General features: G+C 56.2%; 1 protein-coding gene across 1 annotated transcript in view; it reads right to left on the minus strand.

Moving 5' to 3' along the window:
• Positions 1-5,811: 5,811 nt before the first annotated feature.
• LRRC20 (leucine rich repeat containing 20) overlaps positions 5,812-17,937 on the minus strand; it is a 108,087-nt gene continuing 95,961 nt past the window's right edge. The window contains exon 5 of the mRNA XM_062215324.1: positions 5,812-8,063. Coding sequence (XP_062071308.1) covers positions 7,909-8,063 — 155 coding nt within the window. The 3' untranslated portion in view covers positions 5,812-7,908. The remainder of the gene's footprint in view (positions 8,064-17,937) is intronic.

The following is a 17,937-nucleotide window of genomic DNA, read 5'->3' on the forward strand; positions in this document are numbered from 1 at the left end:
ACTGAGCTCCCTAGCACTAGGACCCAGCCTGGAGCCAGGAAACCTGGGCTTTAGTCTGGGCTCTGCCACCAGCTCGCTGCATATCCTTGGTGAAATCATGCCCTCTGGAACATTCTGGAACACTTCCATTGGCACGAGGTTTCCATCTCTAAGGTGGGAAAGATTTGGACTAGAATTTTTTTTTTTTTTTTTTGTAAATATCCATTTATCTGAAAGGCAGAGTGATAGAGAGAGAGGAAGAGATAGAGCAAGCGAGCGAGCAAGAATCTTCTATCTGCTGATTCACTCCCCACATGACAACAACAGCTTGGGATGAGCTGGGCTGGAACAGACTAAAGCCAGGAGCCAGGCCTCCCAGGTGGGTGCAGGGGCCCAAACACTTGGGCCGTCCTCTGCTGCTGCTTTCCCAGGTGCATTATAGCAGGGAGCTGGATCGAAAGTGGAGCAGCTGGGACTCCAAGTTACAGGATTCTAGTGTCCCAGGCAGTGGTTAACCCGCTGTGCCACAATGCCGGCCTCTGGACCAGAATTTTCTCATTCTGATGGTCCTCCCCCACCCCACCCCACTCCATCCTCTGGAAAACCCAGGTGTCAGGAGTCCTCCCAAGGAGTGACAGAGGAAGACCCCACTGAGATAGGAGACATCCTGAGTCCCACTCTCGGCTGGGTTCTACACCCAAAATGGTAGCATGGAGGCCCTGGGGTGGCCCTAGACCAAGAAGGATCCAAGCCTTTGTGACAGGACCAGCCTACATCAGGGAAGTTGGTGAGGCCTCCTGGGGATGGGTGGGGCTCTCTGGGAGCTGTGGGCTCCTCCAGCTGAGCTGGGCTTGCGTGAGCCACTTCTCGGCCCCAGACTCTGGCTCTGAGAGAAGGGACTCCAGTCAGCAGGCCTGGGTTTGAATCCCAGTTGTCCCCTGTCTCACCTTGACCTGGAGCTCCACCTTCTCCAATCCAAATTTTCCTCTGTATGCTTGAAATAAAAATAGAAGCTGCCTGAAAGTAAATGAGACAATCAGAGCAGGTGCTCAGCCTTATCACAGGCACCTGTGAGCTGCTTCCTGCTTCTTCTACATTTTTTCCCACCTCTGTTTTATTTTCTCTTTTCCCTCAGGTGTTGGGTGGTTCCGTCCCTTTCTGGGACTGGAACACAGAGCAGCTGATAAACCCGGTCCCAGGAATGTTAGGCTCAACCCCACACCCTCAGGAATGGGCTCTTAGGAATTCTTATCTCCAAGGTGGAAAAGAGACAAGGAGAGAAGCGCACACCCAGCACTAAAGCAGCGTCTTACAGGCTAGATGGTGAGAATGTGGCAGTACTGTTCCTGGTTACTGTTCATTAAGGGGAGTTAAATGCTAACTTGTGGACTGGTGTCCCATAGAAATGATAATCTCCACACTGACTGCTGTGTGCCTGGAAGGACACCCTCGCTCAAGGCTCTCTTGTCTGCAGGCCCGGGAAAGGACCGACTCTGCATCTCTCATATGACCTGCAGTGGTGTCGACACTGGCCAGTGAGGACCACACTTGGAGTAGCAAGGGCCTGATCGCTCAGCTTTGTCTCCAGAAATGTGGAGAACTGGAAGGAGCTCACAGGGGAGGAGGCAATGCTGAACCCAAAGCCGTGACCTCACAGTGGTTGGACTCCTGCACAGTGGCAGGCTAATGGGAGGCATGGGGGCCTGGCCTCTCGCCTCAGAACTGCCACAGCCACAACGCTGAGGCGCGTGAGGGTCTGGGTGGGCCAACATGAGAAAGACTGCCAACTGCTTTCAGTCCTGCAGAGCAAACCCTCCTGGTGGGAAGCACAGTATTTAACATGGGATGTGAACTTGACCTAGTAGGTAGTCCTATCAGAGAGCACTTCTCTCCAAAGCAGAGGTCCTCAAACCTCAGTGTGCCAGTCAGTAAACAGTATGCACCCATTGTGCATACTGTGCATACATACAGTATGCACTCTGTGCGGGCAGAGGCTTCCATACTGGGTATGGCAGAGACCAAGACAGGTAAAAAAAATCCCTCCTTAGAGACATTTTATTCTGGCCAGAGTGGACAGACCACAAGCAGTAGACACGACAAGCAAGCAGAAGCATGTGTCAGATGATGAGCACCATGGGGACAAGGAAGAGGCAAGTGGGTCATGGGAGGCCGAGGTGCTGGGGAAGGAATGGAGCAGACGTCGCCAGGGTGTTCAGGGCGGCCTTGATTTGAGCAAAGACCTGAAGGGAGTCAGGGAGTTGGTTATGGGGTTGGGGGAAGAGCTGGAAGCCAGCGAGCCTGAGAGCTAACAGGGGCAGCCGACACCAGGCCCCGCAGAGCACTGAGAGCGAGCCATTGCAGGACGTGCGCCAGGGCTACTGTGTGGAGGATTACAGGCTCCTGAGGTGCAGGGGCCTGGGTCCTAGCTAGAGCCTGGATTACTGGGGCTCAGGTAGGCCTGGGAACCTGCACTGTGCCAAGCCCCCAGGTGACAGATTCTCCCGTGTATGGTGCAGGGCTGCAGCACTACCCTTGGCCCATCCTCGTTGTTTTCCATGGCCTGGCTGCTGTGGATTTGGAAGCATGAGCGCAGGTAGCACAGGCCCCAGCTGGCTCCCAGCTAAGGCTTCTTCATTCATTAGTCATGATTTGTCCTCGGAGGCCCGAAACAGAGCCTGCAAAGACTCCATAACGATGAAGACGGGATGAACGGCAAGCTGTCACTCTTCCATTCCCGCGGGACTGGGTCTCCCATTCATCTCCCCTGTGCTGCAGGCATGTGCAGCTCGAAGCTCTGCATCACCCAGAGAGTGCTTGGGCCCCTGCACCCACGTAGGAGACCGAGACAGACCTCCAGGCTCCTGGTTTCTGCAGGGACTTGCCCTGGTCTTCAAACCAGTGGATGAAAGATCTCTCCCTCTCCTCTCTCTTTCGAATAAATAAATCTTTAAACACACACACATACACACACACCCCAAGGCAGAGTGGCAGAGGCCATTTTCTCGGGGTGAGTGCAACCCACTGGCCCTGAGAGCAGTCAGTTGCGGCCACACGCGAGCCTTGCTGGCTTTCCTTACCCAGCAGCCCCGAGTCCCGCTCTTCTCCCAGGGCCACCCTTCCTGGCCTTATCTCTCCCAGGGCTCTGCCAGGGCCTTCTGGGGTGGCTGCCAAGCCGCCTGGAACAGCTCCGGGCCCCAGGACTGACCGGCCTTCTCAGAAGGGACAGGTATATTTCACATGCAGAGCGGCTTCAAAGCAGAGCTCTGGGGTCCAGCACGGTGTCTTGGGGCGAGTCCCAGTGGCAACCGTCTCATGCCCTACACTGAACCTCATCATCCCGCCCTCCTGCAGCATAACCGAACTAGCCCAGGGCTCTCGTGCCCAGGAAGGACCAGTCACACAGAGCTTTCTTGGTCATTCGGCTTTTGGAAAGAATCACTTAAAGAACATCAAGCCATTCAACTCCCAAGAGCCTCAGAGAGGATTTACACCCAAGGCTCTTTGGACCCTGAGCCTCAAAGCCCCCTAGCTGAGTCTACTGACCTGTGACGGTGTCGTGAGCCTTACCCCACGCTAAATAAGGCTTCACCCCCTGCACTGAAAGCCCCACCCAAAACCAGACCCCATCACCTCACTCCCCACTCTGATAACTCGGAAAACCATCCGTGCAGAACACGCCCTCCTGCGGAAAGAGCAGGATCAGCTGTGCCGAGCCAGGGGGCGACCCGGGGCATTCACAGGGCCCTGTGTAGGTGGGAGTTGGGGAGAGCAGCAGCCACAGGCCAGGCTAGGCCCCAGGGCAGTCGCAGTGCCAGCCTGGCTGTCCTAGGAGGGCATAGGAGCTCCCGACAGGCCTGCGGGGACCCCTGCTGCAGCCCCCTCACTGGCCTCCTGGTGGGGGAGAAGGGGTGTGTCCGGAGCACAAAGCCAGCTAGGATTGTCCCAGGGGTTCAGGGAGGTGTAACTGTAACCTGTTTAAGACACTGAGCTCTCTCTGTGCCTTCTAATACAAATAATACTTTGGCTTAAAACTCAAGGCAAACTCAAGTTGGCCTTTCAGGTATAAAAAAGCAAGACCTGGAGACAGGTGTTTTAGTGTAGCAGCTCAGACCCGCTGGGAACACTTGCCTGGGTTTGAGTCCTGGTTACCCTTCCTCCCATTCTAGCTTCCTGCTAATGCACACCCTGAGAGGCAGCAGGGGATGGTTCAAGTACTGGCCACCCACATGGGAAACCCAGACCAAGCTCCTGACTCCTGGCTTTGGCTTGGTCCTGCCCTGGCTACTGGGGGCATTTGGAGAGTGAATTAGTGGATGGACACTGTCCCTTGCCTCTCAGGTCAATGAAATAAACAACTGAAAATTTTAAAATAAAAGAGCACCTGACTTTAACCTTGAACCCAAAACAGCGACTCTAACTGTAGTGTACATCAGAACCATCTAGAGGGCTTGTGAAGGCAGTGTCTTCTGATTCTGCAGTAGGGGTTGGGTCTGGACATCTGCACCTGCCTAGCTCCCCTGTGGTCCCTGTGCTGCTGGCCCAAAGACTTCTCTTTGAGAACCGTGGACCCAGAGGACTGAATTATGAGGGTGGTGATTTCTGGCACAGGGAAGGGAGAAATGTGCGGACACTGGGCCTCTTCATCCCCTCCCACGTGCACACTCCCCTGGGCTGATGTTTGGCTATTCTGGGCATGCATCAACCTGCTTGGTTGCTCCTGCATTCACGGTGAATACGAGTGGCACCCCAATGTCACTTAACATACTTTTAGGGGCAGGGGTGGTGGTGCTGGGGTTAAGCTGCTGCTTGGGATACCTGTATCCCATATCAGAGGGCCTGGTGAGTCCTTGTTACTCAGCTTCCAATCCAGCTTCCTGCTAGTGCGATCCTAGCAAGCAGCAGGTGATGGCTCCCCTGGCTGAGTCCCTGTCACCCACATGGGAGACCTGGATGGAGTTCCAGGTTCCTGGCTTCAGCCTAGTCTAGCTCTGGCATTGTGGGTATTTGGGAAATGATCAATGGATGGAATCTCTCTCTCTTTTCCAAATACACTTTAACACAAATAATTTTTAAACAAAATATATTTTAAATTTTTAATTAACACATAATATACTTCAAAAATTCATGGAAAGTGGAATTAAAAGGGAATTTTTTAAAGATTTTTAAAATTTCTTTGAGAGGTAAAGCTACAGAGAGGCAGAGGCAGAGGCTTCCATTCACTGGTTCACTTCCCAAATGGCTGCCACAGTGGGAGCTGAGCTGATCCAAAGCCAGGAACCAGGAGCCAGAAGCTTCTTCCAGGTCTCCCACATGGGTGCAGGGGCCCGAGGACCGGGCCATCTTTCACTGCTTTCCCAGGCCACAGCAGAGAACTGGATAGGAAGTGGAGCAGCATGGACATGAACCGGCGCCCATATGGGATGCCAGCGCTCCAGGCAGAGGCTTAGTTCAGCCCCTAGGACTTTCTTGTGGTGCAAAAAATTGTGAAACCCACGCCTAAGAGAGGTCATCTAAAAGTTCATGGAAATGGGTATTATGAATACAACCAGGCATGGATTTCACCAAAAGAAACTTCTCTTTGAATCCTCTTTCCCACAGAATTTTTAGAGTGTCCTTGTACATACTGATGGCACCGTGTGACATCTCACTACATGAATATGATGGACATGATCAGAGCACACCCCCTACCTGTGACATCGAGAACTGCTCTGCCCAAATCACCTTCCCTCACGCTTTCATCAAGAGGAGTGCCCCTCTGCACAGGGGGCTGCTGCGGTACCCAGGCCACAGAGGTCTGTGCAGTGAGAATTAACCCAACACCAAGCAGGCAGGTGAAACCAACGGTCTTTATTGCAGAGGGAAGCTAAAGGACTCACTCACACCGTGAGCTCTGATTCAGGGGCTCCTCGGCCCAAGCTCCCCCGCAAGGCAAGGGTGAACTCTCCAAGCAGAGGAGAAAGCAACTCTCAGAGGCAGCCCTGGGAGGCTAAGGGCCTGAGGTGAGCACCTGGGGAGCAGGCAGCTTGGCATGCAGGAGACGGCCGGAAAGGCAGGTGCAGACGGCAGGGAAAGCTCCCCCTCACCTCCCGGTGACGGCGCTCACTCCCTTCCCTGGGAATGCCATCAGATCTAAGGCCAAGCGTCTCCCAGGGCTGGGTTAGGGAGAGGCTGACACAGACTCAGTCAGATCCCTGGAGGAGTCAGGGACAGAACTGAGAGCCTTCTCCTGCCACTCGGAGGATATCCCCAAGGTGCCTCCTGGGCCCTCGCTTCCCAAACTATAAAGTGCTTGTAGGAGTCATCTGGGGACCTTGGTAAAATGCAGATTCAGAGTCAGGAGGGCTGGGGTGGGGCCCGAGACCCTGCATTCCCAACAAGCCCCCAGGTGACACAGATGCTGCAGCTGGTGACAGGCTACACTTGGAGCTGCAAGGCTCTGGCCATGCACTGCCTTGGTGCACACTAGGAAAGTGCCACTCCTCCCAGCAAGGAGGACACAGGATGTCCCCCAACATCCCTGGCCAGAATGGGCAGCCCTGGAGATCTTGCCTTGACTGCCGCACCCTGAAAACCCTCTCCCCAGAGTCTGGCCACCCAGGCCCCGGGATACGAGAAGAGGGAACAGGCTCTCTGCTGCAGCGCCAAGAGACAGGAGCCCCAGGAGGGAAGGAGCCTGGGCGTGCTCTGAGAGGAGGTCTGAGCGCTGAACAGCTTAACTCAGGAGCAGTGAAGAGGTCCCACAGGACGCAGGGTTTGGGTGGCCTGGATTTGTCCCAAGTCCCAGGGCCTGAGAAGCTCACACAGAGGTGCCAGCTGGTGGGGCCTGGGGCAGCTGGCCCCAGTAATGAGAAGGTGGGAGGTAGATAGCTAAGAGATCAAGAAATCAAGGGTGCTGCAGAGCACGGGTGCTTCCCGAAAGCAGCAGTGCCAGGTCCCCTCCTGGCGGGACCAGCCATCCCTGCTAGCCTCCCAGTTTCAGCCCCACATCCCAGGAAACTCCTGGTCCCTGGTAAGCTGGGCTGGCTGGCCACTCCACTGCCTGGCCACGTCCCAGGCCTTGAAAGGACTAGGTAGGTCACCAGGGCTCTGGGAGTGGCCCACAGAGTCTTCTGCCTGCACATGGCTGTGACCAGATAACCAGGCTGCTGCCAGAGGGACCACGGTCACAGGTGCAGTGACTCACAGACACAGCAAACCGCCGTCTTCTCTCTGGGCCGCCTCTCCTGCGGCTCAGCTGTGAGGACTGGGTACCCATGCCGGCACACACCTGGTCACACTCCAGGGAGGAGTGGAACCCGCAGAGCTTCCTACCCCACGGATTTCTTAATCAGGAGGAAGGACAGAGCTGCCCTGCCATGCTCCACAGTGTCCCAGCAGGACATGGCGGGCTCCTCTGTAACTGTTCTTGCGTTCAGGCTCCCGCAGGTCCAGGGAACCCTGGGCTAGGATGGGCACTGTTCTCGGGAAGGAATATATAGATGGGGACTGTCTTCTACTCTCCCAGGGGGCACCTGGCTCTCAGCACTAGGAAGGAGGCCTCAAACCCACAGGGCCCAGGAAGTGCTCAGCGACACTCATCTGTGAGCTCCGAGATGCAGGCAGCATGGAGGTGACCGCACCACAGCCTGCCCAAGAGACCTCCAAGCAGGCGACAGCTCCACCCCAACACCCATTTCCCCAGCAGCAAGGCTCAGGGGGACAGCGGGGTGCCCAAGTTTGCACAGCAGCCGTGAGGGCCCAACCAACTGCAGCCCTCTCGTTGATCCCGCTTGCGGCACTCCAGGGCCCACTACTGCCCTAAGCTACCCTGGGCCCGCGGCACCCTCCCAGCACGCAGAATCGGCCTCCTTGGGCCTGCGGGAAGCCCTCCCCACAGTGGGGCAGGCCAGAGGCCGCTGTCCCTTGCCGGGCGGGCACAAGGAGAGTGGCCTAGGGCGGGGGAGCCCGGGCGCCCTCCGGGGACATGAGCAGGTCGAACTTGATGAGCGGCGGGGCGATGACGCGCACCTCCGCGCTGAGCGGGTTGAAGCGCAGGTTGACGCAGCGCAAGGCCGGCATGGCCGCTAGCTTCTGCACCGGCACATCTGTGGGGGAGAGAAGGACAGGTCAGACGGGCGGGGCTGCGCAGGCGCAGGCGGGAAGCCGGACCCAGCGTACGGAAACCCAGATTCCAGCTGTCATCCACTCCGCTTGTGTAAAGATACAGGGGCACCTCCCCAAACTCAGCACAGACGCCCCACTCCAACAAATGTAAAGTAAGCAACAATGCAACCAGGGCAAGCTCCTGAAAGGAGCAGGCAGTGCAGCCCCGGTCCGTGCCGGGCAGGTGTGAGCAGGGGCCGCCTCCTGACCTCCACCATGCCCCTGTGCCCGGAGTCCTGCCAGGGCTAAGTGCCTGGCGTTGCGCCGGTCTGGGGGTTTCCCACGGTGAGACTAGCATCGTGCACATTGAGCATCACAGGCACACAACATCTACCTTCAATGTAATTCTGATCACGCAGCCAGTGTGCTGCTTGATTTCTCCACTGCATAATTATTACCGCTGCTTCCAACTAACAGAAGTCCATGGGGATATCCAAAAAGCACACAAACACCCAGCTCCTCGCCCCCCCTCTGCACCCACTGGCCCTAGGCCTGGCGTCCACCGATGGTGCCCCCCTAGCCTGGTCTTCCTCAGGCCACCAGCAGGCCCTCAGCCCCTACTGTGAACCGGAGTCTTCTCCCCGCTCCCAGGCACCTGTTTACTATCAACGCAGACTCCCCACTTGCTAAAGACTCACAGCTCATGGCTGTGTTTCTCTTGGTCCTCAAGCTGCCCCCGACGTGGCCATCACCAATCTGCTCCTGTCTTCCGACTGCCCCCGGGGTTCTGGTGCACTTCCCAGCAGTGCATTCTGGGGTGTGCTTCCTCACCTACTGGCAGGTCGCATCCTGAGCCTTCCTGCCCCGGCCCTGGAATCAGCCGTTTTTCCAAGAAGCGTCGGCTCCTCTCAGTGCAGAGGGCACAGTCCCCGCACAAGGCCCTGTGCACGGCCACTCCATTGCCCGACTGTGGCCTCACACCCTCTGCCTGTACCCCCATCCCCACCCTGCCAGCGTGGGTGTGCACACACCACCTCTCCCTGTGCTCCAGAATGGCTGTGCCCCCACCCCACCCCATCAAGGGCTTTCCACAGAGCCTGCCTGGCCCTGCCGGGCCCCACCCCCAGGCAGACAGACCCCCGGCCTTCACTGAGGCTTCCCAGGCTCTTCCCTTCCCATGCCTGGAGCCCTGGGGAGGGCTCCTCTCCTCTGGGCTTGATAACTGGGATGCGGGAACTCCCCAGCTCCCCCAGGGAGAGGGGGAAGGGCGGCCATCAGCTCAGGACAATGCCTCATGGGTACAGTGCTTCCTGGTTAATCCTCCCCTAGCCAAGGGGGCCGAGCAGCAGCTCAGCCAAGCCCCATCTCAAGGGCACACAGCTCTTCAGAAGCAGGGCCAGGGCCCAGGTCTGCTGCCTCCTGGTTCCCAGCATGCCCCACAATGCCCAGAGGTGGGCATGGGAGGAGAGGGGGCACCTGAAGGGCTTTAAATCTGCCTCTTCTCTCCAGGCCTGTCGGCCCACAAGATTCCTGGCAAAGTGGGAATTTGTAGGAGTCTGGGTCAATTTTATTGATGACAGTGGTTTTCTAGATAATGTGGGTTGAGTGCCTGCTGACTGAAAGCCTCGCTGAGTGCTATTATTATCTCCGTCTTCTAGGTGAGGACTGAAGGAGTGCAGAGAACCTAAGTAACTTGTCCTAGGACACACAGCCAGGAAGTGCTGCAGCCAAGCTGGCTGACTCCCAACTTGACCTTTCAGGCCACCTCCTACACAGCCCTCCAGTCTGGAATATCCACCCCTACCCTCCCATTCCAGGCTTGGAGAACCCACCAAGAGATCCCTAGTTAAGGGAGACAGAAAATGATCTTCCTGCAGGGCTTCCTGGGACCTAACAGGGGTGTCTGCCTTGCCCTGATCATGAGACTCATAGCCTCCTGGGCCACCCAGCCAGGAGCAGACACCCCTCCTCCATCCCCCCCACCCCGCCAACAGCCCAGAGACACCACCTGCAAAGGAAGCCGGTGGGGGGGCAGGCACAGGGTAGGAGTCACAGGCTCTCCAGGCCCGGTAAGGTCCCCATAACAAGCACTTTCTTCCTGGAGATGGTCTCATTGCTTCCAGAACCTTCCATGCCTCCTTATTCTGCTCTGGGTCACAGGGCCGAATAAACAGCACTTCTAAGGCCCACAGCCCAGCCATTACCATCACCTTCTTTAGGCAAATGCACCCAGATTCTTCACTTCCGTGTAATAATCTTCTGGAACAATGGGGTGGGCAACGGAGTGATGGTGGGCAATGAGGTGATGGTTTAGCTGTGGGAGCTTTGGAATCAGAAAGCAAAGGCTGGCTTTTCTAGCAGCAGACTGTGTGGCCCTGGGCGGGGTCTCTGAGCCTCCAGCTTTCTCACATGTAGGAGGAGTCCTACTGTCAACATTGCAAGGAGGGCACAAGGACCAACCAGACACCTGCACACAGAATGCAGCTCGATGCCCCAGAACACACATCCAGCAGATGTCAGTCCTGGCTCCCCACTGCTAGTCTGGAGCCCGCATCAGTCGAGTCCCACCCCGGGTCTGTGAGGACAAGCCCCTGGAACTGGGGCAGCTTCGCGTCAGCCTGAGCTCACGGCCGACATGGCCTGGTGGTCAGATCACGTGGAACCACAGCAGCTGCAACTCCCAGAGCCCCTCACCCCCACTCACAGAAGATCAGAAGCCCCAGGTTTGGCCTCTCCAGAAAGAGGTTCACGTTCACGGGCTGCTGGCCAGAGGCTGGCTAGGTCATGGCAGACAGACAGGAGGGCAGGAGCCCGAGGGCTCTGCAAGTTGAGGAACCTGAGACACAGCAGGAGGCACCGTTCCCCTGGGTCCCCCAGCACTAGGTGGCGGCACTGGTGCTGAGCTGCAGAGAGAGGAGCAAGGCCGACAGGCAGCCAGATCCCGCACAGGAGCCTCTCACACACCCAGCCTCTCAGCTGCATGCGGGCAGAGCTCCGAGTGTGGGGCCCATTCCACAGCCTTGCCCCGGGCGACACAGCAGGAGTACTGGTTACTAGGCAGCCAGTGGAGCTGGTCACTACCTACCTACCTATTGGGCACTCGGGAAGCCCTGGACAGGTGAGAGGATGGGAAGGAGTCGGCAGGAGGGGATGGGAGAGTCCAATGTCCAAGGCAAACTTGGGGACTCGGGGAGGTAAGAAGCAGAGACGAGGCTGTTTCCAGAAGGCAGGCTAGCATCCCAGCCCAGCACCTGCATGCCTCCTGCAGCATGCCCCAGCGCTCATTCAGATGCACGCTGCATACTGGGTGTGGGAACTGAAGCAGGGGTTGCTTTTCCCCTACCAGGAATGGCTGCGAGGAAAAGCACAGGTTCCTCGGACTCCTGACCTTGCCAGATTAGCAGTTTGCACAGCGGCATCGGCAGAAGCCATCCCTCTGCCCTGATGGATGCCTAGATCCCACCACAGTTGGCTTTTCAAAGGGAAAGTCTTTCCTGGGGTATCAACCTCCATGGGCCACAGGAGGAAACCAAAGTGCAGGGGGCTTCAGCCCTGAGGCCTGTGCTAGACGGTTTCTCGCAAGGACCCGCTGTGCAGATCAGGACACTGAACCTCAGGTCCTCGGGGCCCAAGGTTGCCAAGCCAGGACGTGGTAGAGACAGGACAGTTCCTGATCCCCAAGCCCGTGCTCCATCCTACAGCACAGAGAAGCAAAGCCATGGCCACACCCGTCTCCTGGCGCTGGCCCTCGGCCCCCAGAAGGCAATCACGTCAGGCAGGTTTTGCTAAGCACCTCAGTACAGGTTGTACCCTGGGCTGGGAGTGTCTTAATCTCAATTGTTGAGACACCCCCACCCTAGAGCTGCTCGGTCACATCAGCTCCCCCATCTGCCACCACGCCTGGTACTGCCTCAGTTTCTCCAAGGAGCTGAACTGGAATGAGGTTTGCTTAGGCCCCTTCTCACTCTGGATTCTGACTACACCACCTCCTAGACAGGGAGGCCACTGCCACTGGTTTGCTGGGTACAGCACAAAGACCTGCTGCAGGCAGCCGTGGAGCGAATCCCTGAGACTCCAGGCACAGTGGGAGCTGCACTGCTCGGGCCTCCACCTGCACTTCTGTGCCTGGCGTGTGCAGCATCCTCTGGGCCACCTGGTAAAGGACAGTGACAGTGACGGGGATTAGCCATGCCTGTTCCCCTGATTTCACTGCCAGTCACTTGGACAACTTAGCAGCAGGAGCAATGGCGCCCTCAGACCATGTCAAAGCTGGAAGAATGAACAAACCAGAGCAGGCAAGCTAGCAAGTAACCACCCAAGAGGCCAGTTGAGAGTTTCTGGACAAAGCTGAACGATCATTTATGTTCATGGCATCCTGCCTGGAGGGGGAGAAGGTAGAGGGCGGACAGGAGGATGTGAAATGATCTGCATTTGTGGATCAGAGAGGCTAAATTAGCTTCCTCGGGGCCACACAGCACATCAGCAGCACTGGTTTCCAAAGCCAGGCCTTTGGACTCTGGCACACCTGGAGAGGAAGTGCCCTGGTCCACGCCTTCATCCTCACCCACCATGTCCCACTGCTCCTGGGATTCCAGCTCAAAGGCCACCTCTACAGTCACTCCCCTTGGCCACCTTCCAAACTCTGACACCACTTTCTATATCCCACACCACACTCTGCAGCCTGGACTAGGTTCACCCACTGCTGTAAATGTGGTGAACAGCACAGAGGCCCCGTGGCTGCTAGATGGAAGAATGGATGAGTGGCCAGCTTTCAACCGACCAAAGTTCCTGCAGGCTGGAGCCCACCCTGTGGTGAGCACATGCTTCATCAACTCTGTGACCACAGCCATTTGGAAGCCACTTCCCAGCTTGAGTCACTACATGCATATTTGCTGGCCAGGGCCAGGCCTCTGAGGACCAGGGTGGTGACAGGACCCTGGCCCCTTGGTGCTAGCAATTACCTTAGTACAAAAAGAGTGCTGAGTAAAAACCAAACCACGTCCCAGCATCTAGATGTAATCACTGCTAATGTGTTGGTACATGGCCTGCTCAACCTAAAAACTTTTTAAAGATTAATTAATTAATTCATTCATTCATTCATTTGAAAGGAACAGTTACAAAGACAGAGAAAGAAACTGTCCATCTGCTGGTTCACTCCCCAAATGGCTAAAATGACTGGGACTGGGCCAGGCCAAATTCAGGAGCCTGGAGCTTCACTGGGATCTTCCACATAGGTGGTAGGGGCCCAAATGGTTGGGCCATCTTCTGATGCCTTCCCAGGTACATTAGCAGGGAGCTGGATTAGAAGTGGAGCAGCCAGGGCATGAACCAGCACTCATATGGGATGCCAGGGTCACAGGTAGCAGCTTAACCCATTGCACCACAATGCTGCCCTTAAAACTATTTTTTAAACTTATTTTTATTCGAGAAGCAGAGAGAGAGAGAGAGAGGGAGGGAGGGAGGGAGGGAGGGAGGGAGGTCGGTCCCATTGGCTAGTTTACTCCCCAAATGCCCATAACCACCAGAGGGGCCAAAGCTGGAGCCAGGAACCCAATCCAGGTCTCTCATGCGGGTGGCAGAAACCCAATCACTTGAGCCATCATGGCTGCCTCCTAGGGTGCATATTAGCCGGAGCAGAAGAGCCAGAACTCAAACCAGGCTCTCCAACATGGGGTGTGGGCATCCCAAGCAGAAGCTTAACCTGTTGTGCCACAAAGCCTGCCAGTTAATGAGCTTGTGTGTGTGTGTGTGTGTACACATAGTCTTTCACATATGCTTCAAAATGGCCACAACACACTTTCTGCGTGGCATGTCGCGTCTTTCAAGTGCATGTCAAACCAGTGAGGCCTGCACGGCCGCCTCGAGTCTGCAGCCACTCGCCTCCTTTTTCTGTTGCTCCCGGCATCTCACATCTCTTTCAGCCTGTGCCTAAAGAACAGAGGATGCGAGGTTCCAGCAGCCTCTTTTGAAGCCAGGGTAACTAACATCCCTTTCACTCTGCACAGCCACAGAAGCACACTGGGGATGCAGTCCTAGGCTCTCGCTGCAAAGCCAAGTGTCCTGAGAGGGGACTTGAGCCAAAGACGGGGCAGCCCATGGTAGGGAAGGATTAAAGACCGTATCCTGCCTGCTCTCCTGCCCACGTCCGTGGGAAGCTTACAGTGATCAATAGCAGCTGAGTCAGAGTGGGTAGTATTTGTAAAAAATTACTTTCCAGAAGTCAGCTTGACTTCATCTCACTGGTCATTAGCACTATTGACTGGTAAACCTGCTTTAAGCCAGTGGGGCCAGCAGAGAGGTGAGCTGCTAAAAACAGTGGTTCTGGAGTGCTAATCTCCATTCCCTGAGCTTCTGGGAGCTGCAAGAGGAAGAGGGGTCCAAGCCCAGGCAGCGGCTAGTAAGCTCCCCACACAAGCCCGCTGCCCCGGCCTCTGCATCTGCCCCCTGCTGGAGAAAACCCTGGAAATCCAGGCTGGCCAGGAGCCAGGGCTGGCTCCAGACCCCTGCTTGGTGCCTGGAGACAAAAGCAGGAGTCAGGAGCTTCACACCCCTACTCAAAATGCCACAAGAGACTAGCAAGCAAGCTATGGTAACCCAGAGGGGCCAGGGGCCAGTGCCTGCTGCAAGAAGGCTCCCAGGCTACACACACTGCTGGGTGGCAGCCAGGATGGCAGCAACCAAGCCTGCCCCACCCTCAGAGGCGCTGGACACAGCAGTCTAGTGGGGAAGGGCTGGGCACTCACAGAAATACAGGGGCCCGGCCGGCGCCGTGGCTTAACAGGCTAATCCTTTGCCTTGTGGCGCCGGCACACCGGATTCTAGTCCCAGTTGGGGAGCCAGATTCTATCCTGGTTGCTCCTCTTCCAGGCCAGCTCTCTGCTATGGCCCGGGAAGGCAGTGGAGGATGGCCCAAGTCCTTGGGCCCTGCACCCGCATGGGAGACTGGGAGAAGCGCCTGGCTCCTGGCTTCGGATCAGCACGATGCGTTGGCCGCAGCGGCCATTGGAGCGTGAACCAACGGCAAAAAGGAAGACCTTTCTTTCTGTCTCTCTCTCTCACTATCCACTCTGCCTGTCAAAAAAAAAAAAAAGAAAAGAAAAAAGAAAGAAAAGAAAAAAGAAATACAGGGGCCCTGCCCTCAGGTGCGAGGAGGTACCTGCCTGCCTGTGCCCAGCCAGCAAGCTGAGTTCCAGCCATCAGGGAAGGCAGTGGCAAGGGGAGCCCTGAGTCCACTGCTGACCAGAGGCCATCTGGGAGCCTGGGAAGGGCCACGGGCACCCCCGGCCACTTAGAGCCATGCAACCTCAGCAAGGCCCTGAAGCCCTCTGAAGCCCATCAGCAAAACCCAAGCCCTTCTGCCCCCTGGTGTCTGGGGTAGGGTCGCAGGGAACAGTGTGGAGACCATGAGGTTCTCTCAAGCAAGATGGGCTTACCGAGGTACACAGAATATTTCTAGAATCCATTAACAGGGGCGTTGCAGGTAAAGCTGCCGTCTGCAGTGCCAGCATCCCATATGGACACCGGTTCGAGTACTGGCTGCTCCACTTCCAATCCAGCTCTTTGCTGAGGCCTGGGAAAGCAGAAGATGGCCCAAGTCCTTGGGCCCCTGCACCTGCGTGGGAGACCTGCGTGGAAGCTCCTGGCTCCTGGCTATGGATTGGCACAGCTCCGGCTGTTGCAGCCAACTAGGGAGAAAACCAGCGGATGGAAGGCCTCTGCCTCTCTTTCTCTCTCTCTTTCTCTCTCTCTGTATAACTCTTTCAAATAAATAAATGAATAAACCTCTTTTGATTGACTTATTTATTTGAAAGTCAGAGTTACAAAGAGAGAGGAGAGGCACAGAGAGAGAGAGAGAGAGAGAGAGGTCTTCCATCTGATGGTTCACTCCCCAGTTGGCCGCAACAGCTGGAGCTACGCCAATCTGAAGCCAGGAGCTTCTTCCGGGTCCCCCACATGGGTGCAGGGGCCCAAGGACCTGGGTCATCCTCTACTGCATTCCCAGGCCATAGCAGAGAGCTGGATCGGAAGTGGAGTAGCCAGGTCTCTATCTGGTGCCCATATGGGATGCTGGCGCTTCAGGCCAGGGGGTTAACCCGCTGTGCCACAGTGCTGGCCACATGAATAAATCTTTTTTTTTTTTTTTTTAAAGAGTTCATTAATGGGGCCCAACATTTGGCCTGGCAATTAGGTTGCCCACGTCCCATATCAGAGGGCCTGGGTTCAATGCCTGGCTCTGCTCCGGACTCCAGCTTCCAGTAGACCCTGGGAGGCACTGACAATAAGGCACCCAGGGCTGACATGCACCCAAAGCCTGACCCTAACAGTTCTCTCTGGAACAGGCACCACCTCCCCAGCCACTGGGTAACTCAGTCTGCTCGGCCCATGTCTGGCCTTCATCTCCCTCCCCTGCTGCTGGCCCCAGAAGCCCTGTGCCCTCTAAGTGCTCTTAGCTGGATGGTCTGGGGAGGGCCTCAGAAGAGGGAGCTCTTTGCTGTTCCCTCCCAAGCGTCTGTCATTGCCTCGCCTCCCTCGTAGCTGCTGGTGTGTGTGTGTGTGTGTGTGTCTAACATTCCTGGGAGGATTGGATTCGAGCTGCTTAGTTTGCAGTGTGAATGTGCCGCATGCCTGGGCCTGAACGATAACAGGGCCAGCAGGGCGGCCAGGCAACTGCTTGGGTGGGGGTGGGTGCACCGGCTCCTTCTCTGTGCTCGGAAATGAAGGTTGCTGATCTGAACCCTGCAAACCTTCTCGCCCAGGTTTAATATCATTGTCAGAGAAACAAGACCTCCTTTACAACTGGAAAAATATGAGAAGTGCACAAGGTAAGCACCAGTTGAGATAGGTTAGGTAGGGCACAGCCCAGAGATCTGGCCCCAGGGAAATAAAAGGAGTTGAAGGTGAGGCATGGTAGGGGAGGGGGTGCAAGTCTGGGGAGAAACCAGAACATGAACACGCTGAGAAGCAGTCAGAAGGCAGAAGTGCACAAAAACAGGAAGGGTCTTGTCCATCGTGTGCTGGCTGCCGTGGGGTAGGGCCGGCGAGGACACAACACTGATTTGCAGCATTTGGCAATTTTTGATTCTCACGATGGAAGATTCCCACCTTGGCGGACTTCCAAGCTACCGCCTTGAGGTCATAGAACTTGAGCAAGCAGCTCCAGCATGCCTGCAGCTGAGCCCCATGTGCAGCCCATCCAGGTGGGACGCGAGCTGCTGCGTGAGCAGTGCCGGAGCCCAAGTCAGCTCCTCTCCTCTTCAGTGAGGCTGCCTTGGCATCCATCTGTACTTTGGGATTGGTGGGCTATTCTGCTATCTCTTGGTGCGCAGTGGCCTTAGGTTTATGGATAAAATTTGTGCTGAAAATGCCAGGTGGGCAGGCTGTGCTGCAGGGAAACCAGCAAGGGGGTTTTGTGGGACTGGTGTGGCCGAGCACCAGACTCAGAGGCCAGCAGAGGTCAAGGGAAAGACGCAAGGCCATAGAACTCAATGCTGCTGCCCTCCAGCTAACTGTCAGAGCTGCTTGTCCTGGTGCAACCACGCACACACAGAGGCTACAGATTCTTCAGACTGGGATGGGACTGCCGACACGCACAGTTACAGTGCACGCCCTGAAGCTGTGGTTACCCGCGCCTCCCAGTAGCAGACCACACTGCCACCCTGGACCTGCTTGTGGATCAAAGGTTCTGGTCTGGATCAGTGGTTCTTCTTGCTTGCAGACTGGAATTGTCTGGAGAGTTTTAAAAAATCATAAAGCCTGAAACCCGCCAAGAAATTCTGATTTAATTGGCATGAGGCTTGTCTGGACACAGGAATTTGTCAACGCTCACCAGGTGACTTGAATTTGCAGCTTCTTAGAGCATGGCGGGTGTGTGTGTGT

Source organism: Lepus europaeus, chromosome 17 (genome assembly GCF_033115175.1).
Source record: "Lepus europaeus isolate LE1 chromosome 17, mLepTim1.pri, whole genome shotgun sequence".
Classification (NCBI taxonomy): domain Eukaryota; kingdom Metazoa; phylum Chordata; class Mammalia; order Lagomorpha; family Leporidae; genus Lepus; species Lepus europaeus.